Source organism: Erithacus rubecula (genome assembly GCF_903797595.1).
Source record: "Erithacus rubecula genome assembly, chromosome: 15".
NCBI lineage: Eukaryota > Metazoa > Chordata > Aves > Passeriformes > Muscicapidae > Erithacus > Erithacus rubecula.
In genome coordinates this window covers 3,990,299-4,014,793 of record NC_136667.1, presented here as the reverse complement: position 1 = coordinate 4,014,793, position 24,495 = coordinate 3,990,299, and the positions used below count along the sequence as shown (strand labels likewise).

Here is a 24,495-nt window from a genome sequence, read left to right as displayed (position 1 = left end):
AACAATGGCCCATTAACAGGAGATATCTCCTGGAGGGAGGATGGGCTGTGGAAAAGATAAAGATGATTGCCCCAACTGGTTTAAAGATGGCCCATTAGCAGATAATATGTGCCAGGAGATCAGGGTCACTGCCCCACCCGGCTGCAGCAGTTGGTGATAGAATATACATTTCTGGCCACATCCTGTATTACAACCCAAGACATGTATATATATTTATTTTCAAAGAAGGAAATGATAACAGCATGAATTTGCATTTTCCTAACTTGGTTTTGCCAGGAGGAGGAAAGGCTCCACTGAAGTTCGGGTCTGAGTCAGGAGGAAGCTGTGCTGCTGCAGGATTCCTGCAGCTCCAGTTTGAAGGCTGGGAATTACAGGATGACTGATAATATTTCAGATGAGCCTTTTAAAGTCATCATAACGTAGCAGGAAAGTGATGACTCCACCTGACAAATCCATGTTTTCCTCAGAGTGCTGTGATTCACTTTAGCACCAGGTAATAAGTTAGAGGTGCTTTTTCCCTTTCAGAGCAGCATTTTTATTTAAACCAGCATTTGAAGGCTTTTCTGGGTTCAGAGCAGCAGCAGACTGTTCCCCCAGAAGTTCCCCTTGTTGTTGTGCTGTTTAACCTCCCTGTTTACTTTAAGGAAGAAAGGATCTTTTATGGGAAGAGCAGGATATCTTTTTTTCTTTTGCCTTCTTTCTGAGCACCTGCTGCAGTTCTGCCACCCTGTGACCTGGAGCTGTCCCATCCACCCCTCTGCCCTCCCTGCACACACAGAACCTGGCTCAGAAAACCTCAGCAGCCTGGCTGGGACCCCAGAGCACAAAAATAAACCTCTACAGGGATTTGATGGTCGTGATCCTGCCATGAGAGCAGCTTCCAGCACCTGCAGGGTTTTCAGCTTTTCCCACCTTCCCTTCTCTGGTGTTAGCTGGGCTCACAGAGCACTCCCCTCCCAAAATCCTGAACCCTCTTTGCAGTGGTTGTGTCCCACTTTACCCTCCAACTCACAGCTTCCAATTTACATTCCATATTACTAAATATTTCCTGTAAAACCTCTGCTCAATGCTTTGGTTTGCAAAATTTCTGCTCTAATGCAGGATTCTCTCATTGCTTGCTGGAAAACTCAAATTTCCAGAGGCTGCTGGAGAGCAGGACCCTGTTAGCAGAGTCATTACTGCCTGTGTTCCCTGCAGATTGACTTGCTCCCTCCCAGGGATTGCTGTGACCTGCACAGGTCTCTTGGCATTTACAGCAAAATTTAGAAAGCTTTCAACAGCTGGGATGGGTCCCATGTGTGAGAAAACACTCGAGTCTTACTTTGGTCCTTCTGTCTTCTCCCTCTTGTTCTGTCATTGAAATAAAAAATTACAGAACAAGCTCAGCATCCAAGTGTGAACACTGTATATCAATTTTAGGGCCCTCTTTATTCCCTATCATTTCATGTCCTTGCTGTTTTCCAAGGATTTTTCTTGCTGTTTTCCAAGAAGGTTCCCAGCTTCCCTTTCCCCCCCTTTCATTCTCCTCAGCCTATTACTCTGCTGACACATTCCCTGGAAACCTCTAATTCAGAAATTAAGCTGCATAGCTGAACCCTGGAATTACTTTAGAGGGAGGAAAATCCATGCAGGTATGAAATAATTGGTGAGAGTGAGTTACTCTGAATTAAGTGCTGTGGCAGGAGCTGATGGGGTGCAGATGAGCCCTTATTGGATTTTCTTTGTGCAGCCATTTGATCCACTCATTTTTCATCTGTTAACAATAGAGTTCCATTTTGATAAGGAGTTTAATTTGTCAGCTAATGATTCATTTCTATACTTGGATATCTACATCTATTAGGGAGCTGAGGCCTGTACACAGCAGAGGAAAAATATTGGGAAAATAACCTGATCGAGTTTAAGCACAATATTCATCAGGACTGTTTTACAAATAATTGCCCAATTTGAGCATTATATGTTCTTTTGGTAAAACCAATATTTGTCTTTTGTCTGCTGAGGTGAAAATAAATCATAAAACAAATCACTCCTTGCTGGAGGAGATCAGGAGAACACTTTCTAGAGGAAATGTGTCTGGATCATTGTCTCCAATGGAAGTGCCAGCTGATGTAATAAACTGGGGGACAACAAGAGTTTGGTACAAGTTGTTCTACTGAAGTCATTCTAAAAGTTCTAATGCTAAACCAAACAAAATGCAACAGAGCCTCAAATGTGGGATGACAGGTCAATAATAGTTTGCTCAAGTCAGTCCCAAAACCAGAAGGACAGAAGACTGATATAAATCTTTTAAAAGGGATTATCACATGACCCAGGTATAGTGGAGAAATAAATCTGATTTTCCTGCTGGGCAAGTTTGGGAGGAACTGCTGTTAAGAGTAAAGATTTACATGAAAAAATATTATATGTTGGGAAGAATCAATAAGGCTTTTATAAATGGGCTCATTTCCTTCTAACTCAGAGCTCTTTGTGGGAGTTGTTGGGTCCTTGGTCACCTGATGGTATTTCACATCTAAGTATGATGTAAGAGGCAATTCTTGTCTTAGCTCAGTAAGATTCCCTTAATTTTTATATTTTTCCCCTGCCTCATTCATGAGAACAGCAAAAAGAGACTCTGCCTTGAAAAGGGAATCTGTAATTTTAATTTTGTATTTCCCATCTTTTACTGCTTCCAGCTGGAGGAGTTCTAAGATTTACACTAAAACTTATGTTCAATCTTTACTCCTTGAAGCATTTGTGTGTTTGGAATTTTAATGTGTGATCTCATGGCTGCACATTTTGTGCATTGGAGGGAGCAGTTGGTGCACTGCTTGTTTTCTAGTGTGTAAAACCTGAGGATCAATGAGTTTTTGGAAAAAAAAATAAATTTTGAAGTAAATTTTACATAGCTCCAAGCTTTTTTCCGAGAACAATAAAACACAATCATTCAAATTCAAATTCTAATTATTGCTTGCTTCCTCCAGTTCTTTACACTCAGAGACCTTGCTGTATTTATCCTTCCATGGCAAAACTGCTCATTTGTGCAACTCATTTTGCCTTCAGATCTACCTTTGTTAGTGCATTTGTGATATTTATAGTCTTAGTAGTTGTGAATCAAGTTCCACAGGCCTGAAAAAACTTCTGTGGAAGTTTAATAAAGTCTGAGGTAACAGCAAATAATTCTGTGTTATATAACAAGCACTGCAAGCATGCTAGAAAAATGTGATAACTTTGGTAATCTGATAAATTGATAAAAGTGACAATACCCAATTTTACACTGTATTAATATAATGTGATGTGAAAAAGTGCCTGGTTAACCCAGAAATTATGCTGGCAACTTACACTGGTAGCTGCATATCTGCTAAATTCAGTGGCAGTGAATTAAATATCTCCTAAGGCACTCGAAGCCTGACAAGGCAGAGGATAATTCTTCTGAAAGCTTGTAGGAGCAGATGTAGCAGGGAAAGAGAACTGTCCCTATGGGATACCTCACTTGTTATATACAACTCCACTTTATTATTTTCCTTGTGTATGGGTCTGTCATAAAGAAAGATCTGTTGATCAGTCACACTCGAGGTCCTGCCATCTCTGCTACTATTCCTCCTCCTCCTTGGGTTTCTTCCAAGGAAGTTTCCTTGATGTAAAACTACTGATCTGTGATAAATCTTGAAATCAGAATTGCAGGGAGCTGAGCAAAAAATCAGAGCACCCTCAACATGATCATCTAAATCTTGTGATTTACTTTATTTTTCTGGGAAATGAGGGGCTGGAAAATGCTGATGGAGCAGGATGCCTTGCATAAAACACCTGGAAGTGGGAACTAATTTTTCTGAGTGGTGCTGAGAGAAAGCTGCTCTGCTGATTTGATTGTGACCTTTAAGATCTGATTTGAAATTTTGCATCCTTTTACAAAAATTAATTAAGCAAGATGAGTCTGCAGCTAATTCTTGTGTCAGTGGGTGGGAGAGGAAGATGAATCTCTCCCTCTGTTTTGGCCACTTTAGGTGTAGTGGTTTTTAGGGAAGGAAGAGCTGTAATAGGGATAAAATGTGGGCAGGTAACACCTCTTGTAGATCTGGGTTAAAAGACAATCCAGTCTGACATTCTAGACTTTTAAAATATGAAATAATTAATACAATCAGCTTGTAGGATGTGCCTCAAGTCATTAATACATGGCAAAAACTGAACAGAATGGTTTTGCTTAGCAGCAATAAAACTGATTATTAAGGAAACTTTGACAGATTTATAATAGAAAAGGAGGAAATCACCACGGATTTTTAATTAATTTTAGTATGAGTAAATTAAAATATGAAAAATTTATCTCCCAATTCACTTGAGCTTTGTATTTCCCTTCCTCCCAGCCCCTCTTAGCACTGTCAGGAGTCCTCTTGGAGTTCTCAGCTTCCTCCCTTTTCCACTCCTCTTTTTTTGCTTTATCTTTTTGCCCTGAACTGATGACTCCTCACAGTAGCAGTAATCTGTTAATAGTCCCCAGATGGCACTGGCCTGTTGTATTTCTGTATTTCATTCATTTCCTACTGGTCTAGTTCTCAGTCACACAGATCCCTTCAGACAATATTTCAGCCTCTTTATTGATGCAGCCTTTTAAGTTTCCTGTTAATGTGTTTCATGAGCACACCCTGCCTGCTCTGGCTATGGAAATGAAAGGAGCAGTTTGGGTGGAATGTGAAAGAAGCCAATTTTTAAAGGGCAGGGAAAAGGGAAAATAACGTCATGAGACTTGGAAGGTGAAGTGGTGGAGGAGCTATAAAGAGTTTGGAGGTGGATTCCCAGAGAGACTCGATGTTTTTCAAGAGAGGGAGAAGCAAAGGCTGCTTAAGATGAGAAAGGACTGAGTAATTAAAGGACATGGAGAGTGAGACTGGAAGAGTAAAGCAATTTTTGTGTGTGTGTGTGAGGCTCCACAAAGTGGAACTGGGAGACAAGTGTGAATTTAATGCAAACTTGTAATCAGTTTTTACCTTTAAGTTCAAGGTGTAGCAGCAAATCCAGCAGCAGAAAAAGAAAATAACTTAAAGTTCCATGTGTGCCTTGCTCCCACCTTTAGCAGCTGGTGTTCTGGGGGTGAGCAGAGTGAAATCAGAGTTTTCCTGGAGGCTGCCCCTGGAATGAGGAATCTTTCAGCTGGGTCTGATGCTCTCAGACACAGAGTGGTGTTTCACACCAGCATTGCTGTTTGTGCTCCTGAAAGGGCAGGGCTTCCACTGGAGCTGGGTGTGAACATTTGAGCTGCTCCTCATCCAGGTGGGTGTTTCAGAGCTGCTGCAGGAGCAGCTCATCCCCACCTTCCTGGGCAATGAGACAGGAATTACAATTAATTTCTCATGTCTGGCCCACGATGGCTTTCAGCTATGGAAACAACGTTGGGATGCTTCATGTATTTATGGGATATTGTAGCTGTACATCTTCCTGAAGTGTTTCAGATTTTTCTCCTACTGCAGTTGGAAGTTGAGCCATCAGAGATTGAGACACAGAGCCCTGGGGACCCACTGCAGGGGGAGAAAAGGCTGTAGGAGAGTTCTGAGAACCCTTTGGGCTGAAGTAATGGAAAAACAAGGACTGGGAAAAATTCTGTGCTAGTGCACATCTAAATTTTGGAGAAATACAGAGTAAAATGTATTTTTGGTTCATCAGCCTGGTAATAAAACCCATGGAGGGGATGAATTTTGACGCTGTTTGGGAGGAGAGAAAAATGGCAACAGCACATACTTGGGGTGGAATTAAAATAGTTTAGAAGGGGATGGAGTGGATGGCACAGAGGGATGGGCTGCAAGCATCATCACTGTGCTCTCAGCAGCCTCCCAGCTCAGTGGGAATGGCACCACAAACTGCAGGTTAGGAGGGAGGAGCTGGAGCTGAGGTGGCAGGATGCAAATGGGAGGAACAGAAGGGTCCCTCTCCAAACTGAGGTACTGAGATGGAGAAATGGGAGTGCAGAGGATTACACTGAAAAAGACAAGATAGCATTTGCAAAATGAACAAGAGATGTGTGGGAAAACAAGGGGAGGTAAAGAGCAAGCAACAGAATGTGTGAATACATAATACAGAGTAATTTGAATTTTTTGGCATGAAGAATGTGATAAAGATGTGGTAGACCAAGTGGATGTAATTTTCCATGTCTCATTTGCTGTACTTGGAATTTATTTTGACTATGAACACTTGCAAACTGAAATGCATTAGAGGAAAATGTGGCTTGAGCAGTGCTCATTGCAAATATTGAAAGATTCTTTTCCAAAGGCAAAGGGCAAAGTGCATGTCATAAATTTCCCTTTATTCTCTCAGAGCCCATTAATATTTTGGTGGAGGATCAGGTAGTGTGGGAGCTGCCTTTCACTTCTAGAAGTTTCTAATTTTTCCCAGTTAATTAAGCCCATACATGAAAGCTGTGAACAGACACAGAGCCTGCTTCTAGTTCTCCTGCTGCTCTTTGGTGTGATTTGATGAAAATTGCTTTACATCTCTTTGGTTCAGTTTTCCTACCTGTGAAACAGGGAATTTTAATGAGATCTGAGCTTTGCTAACAAAGGAATTGCATCAGAATGTGCAGGCAAGAGCTGGAGAGCAGCACCACCACCCCATCCAGCAGGAGGGTGATTGCAGCTGGGCAAGGTGCTCCAGTCTGGAAAACATTCCTTCTCTTTTTTTATTTATTTTTTTAAGGTGAATTTTATCTCTCCCATTGTGTTTTCTGTGTTGGACAGGCTTCAAAGTAGAGAGCTGTCATTTCTGTGAGGTTTAAAAAGATTAACAGCATCCATATTCATAGTGAGAAATGAGACCCTCACCAAGGGCTGAACTCTGAATTCTGCCTGTGCCTCTTCCCAGCCTGGTTTTCTTTGTGCATTTTTAACTAGAACTCTGAAATTCTCCCTCAGATGAATTTCCATATTCTCAAAGGGGCTTTGCTTCAGTCTGAAACCCCTGTTCAGGCTGGCAGCCTTGATGTGTCCAGCAGGATTTGGGGGTGAGTGTGTGCATGGCCATGGAATCCAAACTGCTCCAGCCAGCACAGAGGCACCACATCCCTGCTGTCCCCTGGAAATGGAATTACCTTTCTCCAGGAAAGTACACACAGATCAGAACCTTCTCTGATTCTCTGTCAGTGAGTTTGAGCACTGAAACAAATTCAGCTTTTTTTTTTTTACTCATAAGAGGAGATCCATTGACTGTCTTTTTAAAATTTTCTTTCGTAAGCAACAGCTAAATCCAGCTCGTGGGGTTGAAAAAGGAGTGTGTGAGAACATGGCATATGGCTGCTTGCCTGAGAGCTGTGCCTCGTGTTTACTGAAAGAAATTGTAATATGTTCTTGGCATTCATTGTAATTCAGCTTAACTGGGAGCCTGCCAGAACCCAATCAAAATGTGTTCACAGTATATCCAAAATACAGCACAATTGCCAACGTTGTAGTAGCAAGATGTAACAACCTGTTTGACAAAGAGACGTGAAATTCTCCCAACATGCAAAATAAACTTGTTACAGGTTGTTTTCCGCCTAGTTAACATCCTTTTAAAAAGATATTTTTATAATAGAACTGGAGTGGCATAAAGAGAGTCCATACAAGATGATTTTAATAAAATTTGGAGTTTGATTGGGCATTTATAGCTGCAAAAAGGGAGGGGAGATGCCTTTACTTGTTCCCTGCTGAGTTGCAGCACTTGCCTGTTCAAACATGGGTGATCAGTTCATTTTGGAGCCAGTGGAGCTCATGGAATGGTCTCTCCTGACTCTAAAACAGGAGGGAGGCAGCTGAGACCCTTTTGAAGGTCTTTAATTATAAAACTGATGAAAAGAGCATCCATTGGGCTGAGGTACCATCTGTTATCAGCCAGGTCTCCAAGGATTTTTCCTTCAATCCTGGGAGAAGAAACTTGTCTTGACCTTTTGTCTTTCCCAGATGTAGAGCCAAATCTCTTTGATTTCAGCTCAGACTCGCTGCATTCACCAGCCTGACCTTGCTGAGACAGACTTGTCCAGGAAAAATGGAAATAGGAATTTCTTTCATGTCTGTCTCACATTGCAGTCCCTGGGCTGAAAAGTGCCCAGCAGGACACTTCCACCTCTCCTGGCTCCCAGCTGGCTCCAGGTCTCCAGAACTGACCCAACCATCACTCATGGTCCAGGGGAATTTTTTTCTCATCATCTCTTTGTGCTCAGTAGCTTCACTTTGAAATGTGTCCACTGTTCTCATATTTTCATCCCCTGGTGGTTTTTTTTTTTCCCCCCCTCAGTCCACTGAAAAGCCATAACTGTGAGTCCCTAAAAGGTTATGCTGTATTTTTCTGAGTAAACTAATATTTATGGACAATTTAAAAGGGTTTTGTAACAAATTTCTCAAAGTACTATCCAAAGGTTATGACAGGGGAAGACAATGAATATATTATGAGATAGAATATGGAATTTTCTTTAGGGTTTGTCTTTCTACAACCAGCAGCCTCCCAGGATTGCAAGGAATGACATTTCTTTACAAAAAGATGTTAAGTCACAGCACATCAAGTTCCTGGAATGGGAAAACATTGAGAGGGGTGCACTGGTCAGTTCTGAAAAAATCTTTCTGATTTGAGTTACCAAAAATCATCTTTACTGAGGAAATTGGCACTCATATATATCAGGGAGTATCAGGGGAACCATTAATTCCTGTAGGGGATTTTTCAAAATGGGGGAGGCTCTAAGTGAGGTATAAATTTTCAGTGGGATGTCCTTCCAGAGACATGAATTTCGATCTGTGAAATTGGATGGGACCATCTCCAAAGCTTTGGCCAGCGTGGGCTCAGCCTGGCCAGGCTCCAGCAGAGCACTTAGGCTTGATTTGAATGGTGAATATTCCCATGAAATCAATTGGAGGATTAGCATTTTACAGGGAAGTGAGGTAGGCACTCCAGCTCCTGGTTGAATCAAGGCCACGCTCTCACAAATCATCACTGCAGTGCTTCCTGTGTTAAATAATGGCTGTACCAAGGATAGGACTCTCCACAATCACACCAGAATTCAGAAAAGAAAAAAAAAAATTCAGATATCTTTGTGTCTTTTCCATGGAAGGGGAGATCTTTGGGTGGGAACTTTAATTCCAGTTATGATTTCCACAGATTCCAATTATCTGACAAACATCGAGCAGGAGATAAATCTAATTAAACTTCTATTTTAAAAGAAAATGGGCTCAGTTTGGAGAGCTGTACAGGCTGGCAGCTGTTTCAGTTATGAAATTAAACAATCATAGAATGTGTCAGGTTGGAAGGGACCCACCAGGATCAGCTCCTGGCTCTGCACATCCCCAAAAATCCTCCCTGTGCCTGAGAACGTTGTCCAAGGGATTCTTGAGATGCATCTCAAAAAGATTTCCTGTAACTGCCAAGGATTTAACCTGAAAAGTGGGAGCTGAGAGGTAACAGTGGCTCAGGAGTAAGGCAGACATAGAAAGTCAAAGTTTTGCACAAAACCAGAGGAAAATGACAGAATGTAGAGTAGAATATCTTGGCTGATCAAGCCTAGGATTTCTGGTGGCAGATATGGAAATAATAATAGCAAACATAGAGATAGGAAAGTGATTAGGTTTGAAGTCCTGAATTTCAATTAAATTTTATATTAGTATATAAAATCTGCATCAGAAATTTGGTTAGCAGGATTATCACAATACAGTCTTAGAGAAAAATTAAAAAATAATAATAATCATCACCACCAACTTTTATTTGATGCATGAGTTGTCATATTGTTTTAGACAGATCTGTTAAATTTTAAATTCATATTAGTATGGCACTGAGACTTTAAAGAAAGTACTGGTTCTCATAAGGAGCAAAATCACAAGAAAACAAAGTGCAAATTAAATAACTTCAGCATTTCTAGTAAAAATAATCACATAACCATCAGTTCTGGATTCTCACAGCAGCACTGGGAAGGGAGGACACAAATCATGGTGGGTCTGACCTCTGCACTCCACTGATTGTGAGGATTTTGCCCAGAGCAGGAGGAATCAGAACAGGAGCCTCTCTGACCCTCCCTCTGTGCAATACAACTCTGACTGGGGAAATGATACAGATCCCGAAGCCCTCTAGAGGAAATACTAATTTTTCATTCTGTCCCTGAAAATGACTAAAGTAAGTCAAGGACATTCAAGTTTTGTAAATGACTTTTAGCATTTTTGCAAGCACCTGGTTTTTTTTTTTCCCTTTAAGTTAGAATCTGCAAGTTGCTCACAGGGAGCAAACAGCATGGTTAGATTTGTGTTAAAGGTCATAATTTGAATTTTTCCAGTCCCATATTTGTAGGGAAAAGAAATACTGAATACTATTGTCAATTAAACTACATTTGAGAATGTAATTTGTTATTGACAAAAGGATAGTAAAGGAAAAGTCCAAATTTAATCTTAAACAGCTGCTGTGTTTGATATAAAATTGGCAACTTTTTGTTTCTGAAGTCCTTTAAATTCTTAATTACAGAGGCCATGAACTAGGGAGGGATAAGATGGTGGAGATGTCTTATCTAAAGTAGATCTCATCAAAGCTTTTAAAAGGGAGAATATTAAGATATGTAAAATATATAAAATAACCAAACGCATTTTCAGATTGAAGGTAATCAATAGTTTGTGCTCACTGCAGGGCAATAATGCACTTAACCTTTCATTTTTAAAAGAGACCAATTAAGACTGTGCAGTGTGATTAATGCAACCTGAAATGATTTCACACCAGTGAATCCATTTCCATAATTCTTTCCCTGTGCTGGTTTTGCTCAGGCTGGCAATGCTGGTGTTGGGTTTGGGGGCATTTTAGGGGTGGGTGTTTTGGGAATAAAAAGCTGCTGTATTTATTGAAGGGTCTTCAGGTACATTTAGGGCAGATGGAGCTTCCCAGGGGCTGCACCCAAAAAATGGATGATGGGTCACAGGGTTTACATAATTTTATAAATTTGGTCCGTTTGCATATTGGGGGTTAATCTCCCAATTACAGCTTCAGGTAATGAAGAAATTTACCCCAAGTTTGCTCCCCCAAAACTGACTTTTGTTTGCATTTCTCAGTGCCTGAGCCTTGATTCCCTGGAGAGGAATTGTTGTGTCTGCCCAAAATGGGAGAGCAGCAGCTTACCCTGGATATGGAGTTTAGAGTTCTAAAGAACTGCAGGATTACAAATAGATAGAAAAATGTAAAAGTAAAATCCTAAGGGCTGGAATTGTGCTGTGTCTGTGGGATCAGCTCCCCAGCTACTCTGCTCTTTGCTGATTTTTTGGGAGGGTCAGTGCAGAGGAGCCCAGCTCATCCAGAGCTGCTGGGCATGAGGGATGGAACCCTTGGTCATAAATGGCAACACTTCCTTTATAAATTACACCTATTGTAACCCTCACAGAAGAACTTGCAAGTTTTTTTTCTTTTTTTTTTTTCTTTTTCAAGTTTTATTTTTGCTTTGCCTGAATATTTAAATGTTGGATAGGAAACCTCTTGGATCCTGGATGCACTGAGTGTTTCCATATGTGCTGAGAGGGATTGAAACAGCCAGATTTACATTTTAATTTACCAAGTGGTCTTCCAGGAAGAAGAAATTGCAGCAGTAGGTGGTACAATGCATTTTAATGGAGAAATTAATAATATCTTAATTTCTTAGCATGAGGTTGTCTTTGTTTCGTGTGATATTTCTAAAAGTTCAGGGAAATGGCAACTTAGATAAAGCTAATCACACAATGATTTCAAGAAAAAATGCTTCATAAATATGAAAATCATGCATCTGACCTTTTAGGATTATCTCAGTCTTGATTTTCCTGCTTTTTTCTCATCACAGCTCTTTTATACAGGAGACTGTATAAAATACCTTTCCCAGGAGCTCATTGTTTCTGTGTTAGACTTTGCTTGATCCTGTGAGAGCAAACCACCTGCTCAGTGAGCTGAAGGAGCCAACTCACCCCTCCTGTTCTTCACTTTCTGTTCTCTGGCTTGTATGGAAAAAAAAAAAAAAATAAAAATCAGAGAATTTCCTTTTTTCAGGCTTTACTGGGAATGGCTGTGAGGGAAGTGCAAAAGAAGCCATGGGGAATGTCCCCAGGAACATTATTTCATGTTGTGCTACTTTTGCTGACACAGAATTGATTTCTCCTGCTCAATAGAGTATTTGTACAGTTATTACATTTGCCTTCTCACCAGCAGCTCTATTTACAGGGTTTATGGGCAGCATGTACAGTGACATATTAATATTGGGTATCTCTTACTCCTTGTGTGATGCCTCGAATGAAAAGCTTTAAATTTACCTGTGCAGAGCATAAAAATAACTAGGAATGGTAGCTGGGAACTCTGCAGTTCTTCCAGCCCTGTCAGAGAGATTGAAATCCCAGCTCCAGGCCTGCCCTATGTCCCTTTTTCACATGCTGCCATGTCAAAGATTTAATCATCATTTTAAAAAGTCTCATTACAAACATATAAGTCAGTGTCATCCTATGGCTTTGAAATATTTTGTAATCACTTGATTTTTACTTCTTTTTTGTACTGAATTATTGCTATGCTGGATGGATTTTTCTTATACATTGAGATGTAATCATATTTTATTCATGGACTTTAGGCTACATAGTTCTTTAGATATGATAAGATTCTTGCTTGTTTCATGTTTCTTCACAAAATTAATCTTGGATAAACTATGTCCAGATCAAGAAGTAAAACATTTAGAATTCAGAATTAAAACACAAAATAATAGTGATTTAAGATGTAGTAATATCTTTCATCATGTTGTTGAAGGCAGAGACTTAATCTATCTTAATCTGGCACTGCATGGAAAGTGAATAAAAATTTCTAGCTCTCATTCTGTTCAATAGCAACCAGAAAACATTTGTCTGGTATCAACATGGAACAGAAACATGGAATAAAATCAAGGAAATTAAGGAAGGGGAAAAGCTTCTTCAGGAGGATTTTCAGGCTGAGTCTTTCCTCTGTGATTTCTTCCCATTTCCCTGCTCTTGTTAGTTTTGTGTAGCTTGTATTGATAGAAATATGGATTCGTAGTTTGGGAATTGCCTCAATTGACAATTCCTGCCAACGACCTGACTTTTAACTGAGCTCCCCACTGATTGCCAGAGCTAATTCCTCCAAAGTGCTTCAGGAAAGAGCCTCATTTAAGATCATTCAGATTTACAGGATGAGATAAACAGGAGCTGCAGTGCTGTGTGTGGCATCCTTGGAAAAAAAGGAATGGGAGAGGTGTGGGTGAAACCTCAGATCCACTGAGCCACAGCATTTGTTGCCAACAGAATCCACCACCAAAGCTTCTGAATATCCCTGAGACAAGATCAAATGCTCCCCCTTTTCTTTATCTCTTGCAGCCATCTGATTTTTGGGCTGTCTGTGAAGAGCTGTGCTCTTCACAGAGGAATTGCCAAGGCCACCTTCTGCTTTGGGAATTTGCATCTTGCAGGTGTCTAAACTCTGACTCATGAATTAGGTCATGGACTCGAGGCTGCTGAAGAAATTGGGTTGAGCAAAAATCTGATTTGTTTGGGCTTTTCACTCCAGACACCCACGCTGGATTTGGCTGTGCTTTTGATATCTGGGATTTTTAGTGAAATATGTCAGTGGGGTTGAAACAAGAATTAATGTGTTTTGGCACTGAAACATCTGCAGCACTTTTTGTTTGAGTCCCTTCTGTCAGCTCTTTATCCCCCTTATCTTTGCAAGTATTTGCACTTTTAGGGGGAGGATGTGACCTGGGGATTCTGCCTGTCCCACACCAGTTGGGTTGGCTGTGAACATCCAGCAGATGTGGCTCTGAAAATTTCAGCTTTTTTGGCATGTTCTGGCTGGGAAATCATTGTTCTGAGGCATCTGTGACCCTGTGCCTGGATGGGGTTTGATATGATGATGAGCTGAATTTAATGTGCAGCCCTGGTGCAAAGTGATCAGAGGTACTTTTAGGGCAGGACTCATTTTGCAGAACTTTAAATGTCTTGTCTTGCTATTACATGAATTTTGTCTGACAAGTTACTTCCTCTCTATTGATTAGCTCAGACAGGCTCGTTATCTCACTCTTCAGTAATTTTTTTCTTCACATTTCAGACAGGGACAAATGGGGCATATCCCTGTAGTACTTGTACAAGGACTTCCTCAGCGTGAGGGTTTTGTTTGATTTTTCTGTGATACCAAAGGAGTTTTTTGAAGGTCAATCTGTGATTAAGACTTTCCTGTGCAGAGCATAAAGTGGATAAATCCTCAGAAGCGTGGAGGAAGGAGCTTTCAGTTATATTTATTTGTTCTTGTACTTTTGCTTTTAAGATCAGTGCTTGTAGATGAGACATGGTTAATGCTGCTCCTTCCTTATTAGACTTGTTAACCTTTCTGAAATGGAAACTGGCTGAAATAAACTCACCTCAGTGTGCTCAGACTCTAGTGAAGCAAATACTGATTCCCTGATGTTTTTCTTTCTGCCTAAGAATTGTTCTTTTCTCCTGGTGGGTTTGGGGTTTTTTGTTTGGTTTTGTTGCAGTGAGAGGGGTTTTTTTCCCCTGCCATCTTTGGCAGCAAGTTAATGGTTACTGCAAAAACACAGTCTGGGAAGCAGAGAACTGGAAAAGTCTCCTCTGCCCCTGCCCTCAGACCCTGGCAGAGCAGAACACAACCTTTGGCACTTGCTGCAAAAATGAGAAATGTGAACCCTTCACATCAATTCTCCACTTCTAGGAAATGCAATCCCTCATGTATAAAGGGAGGATGTTACTTCTCAGTGTTCTCACTGATCCCAGAGATGTTTGTTATCACCTGAAATATCCCTATACAGAGATCTTTTGTGATTGCACACAGAGATTTAGGAGTTTAATTGTGCTAATTCTGCATTTTGGTTTGAGAATAAATCATGAAGGTTCTTCTAGATGCATTCACAAGGCCAGAAATGTATTATCTTTTTAGTTAGTTCTAAGAGTTTTTCTTTTTTTTAAATTTTGATGTATATTCCAGGATGTCTGTACTGGAACCAACACTTCTGTCAGGATGGGCTCCCATCAAACTCTGTCTCAAAAAAATAAAGCTGTGTTTACATAGTTCAGTGCAGGAAATAGAAACACTTGGCTTGCAGTGGGTCAAAGAATTTCTCTTTTAAAATAAATGCAACAAATTCAGGGTCCCAGTGTCCTCAGCTCAGTCAGTCTGTAATGTGGAATAATTTCATCAGTTACATGGGAGGTCTAAGCCTGGAGGTTTTGGAGGCTCGTGAGCACTTCCAGGGCATCCCCCAGACTCTGCTGCAGGAATGGCTGGGGGCTGTGGTTATATCTTCATCAAGGAGAAAATTAATGAGGCTAAGGAAAGAAGTAGATTTTCATTAGCACACAGGGCTAATTAAGGTGCTTCTGGATTTTGTCACTTTTATGAGAAGTTTGTCAGTAACAGCAGCAGTGACACATCTCGAGGTTAAATAGTTGGGAAATGTGGCAGCAAGGAGCATACACTTGTGCCTGAAAATGTGATCAGTTCTCTCTGCATGACCAGAAACCTCTCTGTGCTCAGGTCTAGCTCCAGCAAGCTTCCTAAAAATGCTGTTTATTGAATCCATGGTAATCCCACAGCTCCACAACACCTGTCAGATGTTGAGGACAAAGTTAGAATGGCTTCACTTCCTATTATTCATTCATAGGTAATGAAGGCAGAGCTATATTAAGTCATTTACTTCATATATATGAATGTCAATTTAAGGGTGATGGCATATCATTAAATCAAATTTTATTAGTTCAGCAGTTTGTTGGTTTGCTATTAATATTGCTTGACATGTCCCCTTACAGAACCTTCTCAGCTGCTGTGAACTCTTAAAACATTGATGGTTTGAGGCCAGCTTTTGTCTTGATAACAGAGTTATCTTGGAAAATTGCTGCTGGACTTACAGGCACTGAGATTACAGGAAAGCCCTTTGCTTTAGCCATACTGAAAATAAAATAATGGAGTTACAGTGGTGAAGTAGTATTCTCACTGGTTTTGCTTATGGGGCAGGATTTGGGAGGCTGATCTGTGTCTCAGATCTCCACTGTGATGAGGGGACAGTGATGCTGATTGGGGGAGACACTTTGGAAGGGAATAACAAGAGTTTTTAGGGACTTGGAGTGAATTTTTCTACTCCTGGAGGAGTTTTTCCCTTTGTGAGTGGGATCTGTAAGGGAAGCTCTGACCTGTTCTGGGCACAGAAAAGGAACAAGGTTGGAAGTTTGTGCTCTCCCAAATCTGCTTCCCTGCTGGTTTCAGAGGAGCAGAGCTGACAAGTTCTTCTTTTTCACATATAGAAAATAAAAGAATAGAGGAAGCATGGAAAGAGAAAAAATGGGATGTGGGGAAATGGAAGTTGGCAGTGAATGAAGGGAGTTGAAGATATACAGGGTTTTCTTAGGGGAAAAAGTCCCCAGAATGTTGTGCTAAGAGGAGGAGAAGGTCCTGTGAGCCAGGGACAGCTGCAGGATGAGGATGGAGGGGATGAGGAGCAGGGAGCCCTTGGAATGAAAGGGCCAGAAATGCAGAACTGCTCCAGCTGCTGAGAGCACAGCTGGATCCTGGAGCTGAGCGTGTCTGCAGAGGGCAGATCCCAGTGCTCCTGTGGATCCTGGAGAGAAAAATGGGAACAGGGAAATACCTCATGGGCTGCCCAGCCTGGAGCAGTGGCCTGACACCCGAGGAAGAGTTTATGCCCAGGGTGGTTCCACCCACGCTGCAGCCTGGAATGGAAGCCAACATTTTTTGGTATCAATTGGTGCTTGGGAAGCATTAATTCAGAGTGCTCATCCCGCCCCAGTTCCTGTTCATGCAGATGAGGATCTGTAAATTCAAGCAGCACAAGTCTGCCTGTATTTGCATCTAAAACATCCATCTGTATCCCTGTGAATATGGCAGTGACGCAGAGGAAACTCAGCCGGGAAGCAACATTTAAACACATTCTACTTGCACAGTCAAGCATTCAAAGGTCACATAAAGCCAGAATTGAGGGATTCTTTTTTTTTATTTTTTTTTCAGAATAATTGGGATTTTGATTTTTTTTTTCCTTGTGAATTTCTGCTGCATCTCGCAATTTTAAATGTGCTTTTTAAAAAATTCCGTAATCTAGCAGTAGCTAGAATTCTTTATATATTAATAATTTCTCATATTTCTCTAGGTCAGGTTTGTGACATGTAGGCTTAAAGATGCATAATACTGCAATACTTAGATTTCAAATATACTCTGAAGTTTAGGAAAGTTGAGGCCTGAAATATTCCAAGCTTGGTGTTTCACAGTGTTTTCAAACACGTTCCATCTGTCTCTTCCTGAATTGTGCTGCTATGAAGATCCTTTTTTCTTGATGCTCTAAATAGTTTTGATTTTTCCTCTTGAAGAGCTTAAGAACAAATATCTGCTATTTGAGAGTCAGCTTAGTGTGAACATGGCCCTGAGGATTATGCCTTTTCTTTATTTGGACTGAATAATTCTTAAAAAGCTTTTGAACGTCACTGGCAAAAATACCCACCTGATGATTTTCATTGTCACAAGTTACATAAGAATTGGAAAGGCTCCACTGTGCCTGAGCCCAGGGTAATAAATCAAAGGGGTTTTGATCAAGAACATGGCTGAACTGATGTGTGTATTCAATAAAATTGCATTTAGGAAAAGGCATGAATTCTCCCCAGTTTCAGTCAGCCAAACAGTCAGTTCCTTCCAGATCTTTCTAGCTAGCTGCTAAATATTGCTTTATATGGAAAATATCCCTTGTTCTTCAAAAAAACCCACCAAACCCAACTTTTTTTTTTCTTCTCTTTCTGTAAAAATTACACTTGGATTGAGGCTGTGGATGTTGCTAAATGCTGGATATATTTAAGCAGATCTGCATATATAAACTGAAGGTTGTGACAGGAGCAGAAGCTCATGCTGCCTTCCCCAATTAATCAGAGAATTTCCAGCACAGTAGTGAGAGATTTAATATTTCCTATGAGTGAAGAGCTGATTTTCTGGACTTGTGAATCCAGAAACAACAGCACAACAACATTTGAAAATTGATGTTTGTCCCTGTTTCACTTCAATCTGTTGATTTTTCACAAGTCACCATTCTGCAAGAGCAGAGATAGTGTTGTTTTACAGCTTTTATTAGTCAAATGAGGCACATTAATAGTTTATTAATTTGTCTTGGCAGGCCAAAGTGTAATTCTTCTGAGCAAACAGATCATCCCACTGACTTTCAGCTTTTGTCCTTTGGATCCAGGTCCCCCAGACATTTCTACCTCAACCTGGGGGTTTAGTGTTGTGCTGTGTGCTTTCAGCTCCTAAATATGATTTAATTAGGAAAAAAATATTGAATACTTTCTCAGACCCTCAATCAGAGAGATTTTCCCAGTGCTGAAGCCAGGAGTGGTCAGTGCATTCCCACTGAGCTGATTTCCTTCTTTTTCACCCTAAAACCTGAAATCATTTTCCTATGGGGGGGCTGGTTGTGCATCCCCTCCCCTGTCAGGGAGTTCCCCTGTGGGAGCTGTGCCAGGCAGAGCTGGCAGGGACCTGTGACCCCTCTTTTCACAGCCTGGGGACTGCTCTTCCAGCCAGATTTCCCCCTGGGAATTCCCATGGAGCAGCAACAAGCCTATCATTTGGGCAGGAATTTTTTAGGAGAAATTACAAAACCAGCATAGTTTCCAGTAAATTGCAAAAATCTGTTAAAATATAGGAAAAAGGAGATGTGAATAAATGCATGTAAGTGATGGGGAGATCAATGAAAAATTGGAAATTACAGATTTTCCATGTAGGAATTTCTTCTGGGATGGATCACACTGACAGTTTTATTGCTCCTGGAATTCTCCTGTGAGAGCTGCTCTGGCTGCACCATTCCTGCATAAAAAGCAACAACTTGGGCTTGCCCTTCACTCATTTATAGTCATTTTACAATGGTAATATTTCCAATCTCTGTCCAAGGGCAGAGGGGAAGGCACAGATGTTTACATAGCATGGCAACAATGTTTGTGTTTTTAATGGAAACCAAACCTGCCATTTGTTTGCACTGATGGGAAGATTTTAATTGTTTTTAATCTCAGTGAACCTTATTGCCCTCAATTATGACATCTCTTTTGTAATGTTTGCTCTGAGTTGCTACCTTAATCTGATTTAGAGATATTGTTAAGGTTTTGCTTTGTTTTGCTGTTTCAATTATTATTTTTTTCTTAACTATGCATTTTTAAAAATAAACATTTTCAAGCTGACTGGCTCTTCTTTTCCTGCCCTTTCTCCCTAACAATTTTCTATTTTCTACTTCCTTTTTATTCACATTTGCTTGACTTTAGACACTCTATTTGCAAAATCACAGTTGCAGTCAACATATCAAAGTTGCTTCCTTTTCCTCTGCTCTTGAATATGGAGATGAAGTTTTCCTAGTCCATGTGGATTCAATATTATTTTTTTTTAAACTTAAAAATGGAGAGAATATGTAATCATAGAATTTTTGAGGCTGGAAAAGACCTTTGAGATCATGGAATCCAACCATACACCAGGAAAATGTCAGAGTTTCCAGGTGGATGTGGTTTATGGGGTGTTTCCCCTCATTTCCCTCTACATTTTCTGAACACAAGAGTTTTTACAGCTTTTAATGCAATGTCCAGCCTGAGCTGCTTCCCAGCTGACTCACTTGGGCTGATGGATAACTCCTTTTTTCTTATATTGTCCTCTCAAATAACACTGAGATATTAGTAAATGTCTTCAACTTTCATTGATTTGCTGTTAAAGTGAGTTAACTCCTTGAGCCCAGCTGGGCTGGAGAAATAAAAATTCTCCAAACCCCAACCATAATTTTCTCATCACAGGCTTTAAGCCATGGCTTTAAAATAAAACATCCATATTTAAACAATTTTCCTTCCATCATTTCATTGCACTCTGAAGGAGATGTTGGTTAGTTATAAGATGTGCACAAATAAAATAAGAATGTTCAGCAAGAAAACTGCAAATTTCTGTTTTTTGCCTGTCACTGATGTTGTGTATCTTGGGAATAGAGGGTTAATTTTATTTACCTACATCTAAGCAGAGCTAAGGCCCTTTCCTTCTTTGTGGTTATGAATCTGAACTGCTTTCATGCTTACCTGTAAACAGAAATGATACTGGGGGAAAATGCACAAAGAGCACTAATGAGACCTGAGTGGCTTGAGGAAATAAATATTTCATTTGGTTTGGGTGAGTCAACATGAGCTGGTTCTGTGCCCTTTCTAATTTCATCTTGGATATTTTCATGTAAAAGCAATTGGAGCCCTGACAATAAAGATGTTCCTGATGCTGAATTCCTGCTTTGGAATGTTTCACATTTCAGTACCTGGCTCCCAGAGAGACAGAAAAGCAGAGAGCAGTGGGAAAAATCTCTCCTTTTTTTGTGTGTATTTATTAAGTGCTGTCATTCTGTGAGACAGCCTGGCCCTTTAATGATATATTTCTATATTTTCTTGTCAACTGCCACACTGTTTGCACCAGTAAGTAAATGCCTTGTAAAGGTGCCCTGGGGAGCTATTACAGAGCAGCACAAATAATACAAATTTGAGTTTTTGCTCTGCTGTCATACATTCTCCCTGGCACAAAGGCAGGTTTAATACATCTGACTGCACACTTCTCACAGTGTGGCACATTCAGCTGGGTTTTCCTAAACCTCTCTTAATGCTACAAGTGCTTGTTATGGCCACTGGTTCTAAATTTTTTCATTAATTTGCTTTTGTTGAAAATAATTTAATATCTAATAGCAGTTTTGTGAATTTTTTTTTTCTGGAGCAATGTCCACTAAAAGTAAATCTGTTTGGAATTTTTGCTCTAAAATGGTTTTAAGAATTTTTCTTTAGCAAGAGGGAACAGAAATCTGCAACATCTTGGGGTTTAAAATGTTAAATAATAAACAGAGAATTTGCAGTGACCACTTCTCAGCCAATTGAACTGAACTATACTTATGTAAAACCACTCATGAGATCATTAAAAATAATGAACAGATGCAGAGAAGTTGTTTCCTATTTGCAGACTATTCTAGAATAGAGAACAGTTTTAGGTATTAGTTACAGACTGCTGATTTGAGCTTTAAAAATCCCCCAAACGACCTCATACTTCTGAATTACACCATAAAATATGACATTTTTATCACTGTACTGGCTTTGTATGGGACATAGGTGTAAGTGGGTATAAAGCTGTGCACTTTACTTGGTGAATGAGCTTTATCTATAACATAATTTAAGACTATGAGTTTGCAGAGTACATAATTGGATCATGTTGAAAGAGGAGTTAATTAAATGAAACTTCAATGTATCCCCTTGTATTTATGGACTGAGGACAAACACATTGGTTTGTTTCATTCCCTTCTTGTCATCACAGCCCTTTTGTCCCAGCTGAATTGTTAATTGAGATGTAAAGGGGTGACACCCAGCACACCCATCCATGGCGTCTCAACTCTTTTTCTCAGATGTTCTGCAAACTTGGTGTTTATTTGGTAATGGCTGTGTGCAGAAATTATATTTCAAAGCTCTGTCATAAATGCCCAATTTGATAATTTCTGTGATTTCTGCATCTCTGTAATTTTACAAATTACTTGGATCACTGTAGGGCAAATAACTGAGAATCAGTGTTTACTTTACTTGGTAGATGATGTTACTGAAGGTGCATTTTGTAGGTTTCTAGGAAATCATGTGCACATCAGGTTTCTGTAGAATCTGACAGCCCTTGAGGGAGCCCTGAGAGACCTCATGTACCCTGTGGACTCAGAGAGATTTTCAGTAGAGGATCCCTGTGTTCAATTCATTGTCATAGCTGGAAATTCAAGGCATGTGTGGTTCAGAAAAAGATTGGAGGAAAAAAAAATATTTCAGTGTCGTTAATCAGCTTCTTCTCTGGTCTGAGAAATAAAATAATTTGTTATTCTCACCCTATCAAGTTTCAGGGTGAAATGGAACAATTGCTTGTGTATGGGTAAAATTGTATTCTTAGCTGGAGGTGCTGTAACAAAACCATTTTTGTGTTGTTTGGATTCAGAAATCTGGATAATCTGGGGTGAGAACTGGCAGTGGGTGTAGCAGTGTTTGTGTGGGTGGTTGTTGAGCCTGAAAAACTTTTCCTGATCAGGACAGCCAAACTCCATGACCTTGAAGAGCCCTGGAAGAGTTACAGGAAGAATTTGTTCCTAATCATAAGATAAACTTATATTTAGGTCTTTGTGACATCACAAGAAAAAGTTTTTTTTATAATGTCACTCTCTGTACTGCTTTGTCCTTCCCTCATCTCCATGAAGGTTCAGAATTACAATTAAAATGTTTGAGAATGTTGAAAATTGCATCAGGAATATAAACTTCTCTCTTTAGCAGCATGTGCTGAATTGTGTAGGTTCAATTATAATTTCCATCGCATGTTTCCCATAACAGCCCCAAACAAAGCAGCACGTTTGAAATCCCAATAAATTTATTTATGAGTACAGAACTGATTGGGCTTTTTCCCCTCTGTCTGAATCTGTGCTGTTGGCTTTTCTACCCAGGCCTGGATGATTGCCTCCAACAATACATCAAAAACTTTGAGAGGGAGAAGATCAGCGGGGAGCAGCTGCTGCACATCACGCACCAGGAGCTGGAGGAGCTGGGGGTGACCCGAATTGGCCACCAGGAGCTGATCCTGGAAGCAGTGGATCTGCTCTGTGCACTGGTAAGTCATTCCTGCTCACTCACCTCCACCACCTGCATTTATAAATTTTACAAACCAAGCTACAAATGATGTAGAGATTCCTCTGCAGGAATCTCAGGGTGCTCAAGCAGCCGCCGTGGCTCTGCTTCAATAAAGGACAGAGATGTCCTGGCTTCTCTCAGCTGCACAGAAAATAAATTTATCCATTTAATGATTATGTGTGATGGTCTTTGATTGCTTTTCCTCTGACTTTCTTGGTCCTGCATTCAAGTGCTGTTGACTATCACTCCTGGCATCCATATGGTTCTGTAATTATGTGCCATATGCCCTCCTATTTCACTGACATTTGCCACACTGCACTGAACCAAGCAGACCTGAGTGCTTTAACCATGCCAGCATTCACAAGGATGGTACTAAGCAGCCAGAAGGTAATGCTAATTAGACTGGAAGATTGTTTAAAATGAGCTTTAAGATGAGAATGGAGTGGTAAAATTGACTTTATCTGAACTATGGACACGTGTGTCGACTAAAAGTTTGGTTTGGGTTTTTTCAGCAACCTGCCCGCATTTGGAAGGACATTATTTGTTCATATTAATTACTAGGTTACTAATTAAGTTAACCTCTTAACAAAGTATTTGATATCAAAGAATTTCTTTTTCCTCTGCTATTTTATTCCAGCCAGCTAATAAAATATGATGTATTAACTTATTTGTAAAGACAAAATAACTTCTGTTCATGCAGATGGAAAGTTGAAAGAATATTGAAAATATTAGAACACAAAACAGTGAAATTGTATAGGTAAATTACATATGATAATCATATTATTTTACTTCTTTATCAGGAGTTCTGCTTTTGAATAACTGGATTATTTTATAGAAATTTATTAAAAAGGAATTGTTTCCTCGAGGGAAACTGCAGTAAGAAGAAAGATAGAAAATAAGTGAGGTAAAATGCTCTTGATCTGGGGAAAAAACCATTTTTAAATACCTCTTATTAGTCATCTTCTTCTTTCCTGTAGCTGGAATGACAAAACACCTCAGTGTGCCTCCAGATCTGCCCCTGCAGATGAAACAGCTCAGAGCAGGGCAATGTCTTAGGGCAGGTGTGTGAACACAAACTCCCTAGTTTTTCCCTAGTTTTTCCCTAGTTTTTCCCTAGTTTTTCCCTAGTTTTTCCCTAGTTTTTCCCTAGTTTTTCCCTAGTTTTTCCCTAGTTTTTCCCTAGTTTTTTCCTTGTTTTTTCCACACCAAAGGAGCCAGCAGAGCCCAGTGAGCAGAGCCTGGACTCTCCATGGGAGCAGCACCCCCAAAACTTTCCTCTGGACAAACATCTCCCTTCAGTCAAGTGTGTCCCCAAGGAGGACCCTGCTGACTCTTGTATTGTGATTTTCTGTTTCTTTTTTAAGCACAGAAACTGTGCCTCTTGCTGCTGGTCAATAGTGCAGCTCTCACTGTGCTGTCTCATGACCTGACTTTTCCTTTTGAAGCAGGATGGGGATTTTCCAGCTCCTGGTATCATTTATTTTACCTCCTGCCTTTCAGCCCTTTCCTTTCCTTTCTCACTCTGACTCTAAAATGCTTTTTTCTCTTTTTTTTTTTTTTTTTTTTTTTTCTTGTTTCTAAATGTTTCTCTCCCTGCCTGTTCCTTGTGCTTTCTGCTGAGTGAGTCTGCTGCCTGCAGCTTTGCTCCTGGGGGTGTTCTCCTGCTTCTGACATTTCTCCTTGCCTCTCTGTACATCTTCTTCAATTCTTGCAGGATCACAGAAAAGTTTTGCCAGGCTCAGTATAATATCTATTTTAAATCTGTACTCATTTATTAGAATTTGGATCTATGTAATGGAAAAGCTTTATTAAGAATCTCGCTTTAATTATTTTGAATAATGCAATAGTTGAATGAGAGGGGAGCTGGTGCTGCCTTTATGAGCTGAAA

The 24,495-nt window shown here is 40.2% G+C and overlaps 2 protein-coding genes across 2 annotated transcripts in view; both read left to right on the top strand.

Annotated features, from left to right (window-relative positions):
• LOC306808623 (connector enhancer of kinase suppressor of ras 2-like) overlaps positions 1 to 24,495 on the top strand; it is a gene marked incomplete at its 5' end in the record, with an annotated part of 175,918 nt that overhangs the window by 54,886 nt on the left and 96,537 nt on the right. Inside the window, one exon of the mRNA XM_079319342.1 lies at positions 22,424 to 22,587. Coding sequence (XP_079175468.1) covers positions 22,424 to 22,587 — 164 coding nt within the window. The remainder of the gene's footprint in view (positions 1 to 22,423; positions 22,588 to 24,495) is intronic.
• Positions 1 to 24,495, top strand: part of LOC306808552 (sodium/hydrogen exchanger 2-like) — a 516,475-nt gene that overhangs the window by 456,785 nt on the left and 35,195 nt on the right. The window lies entirely within an intron of this gene.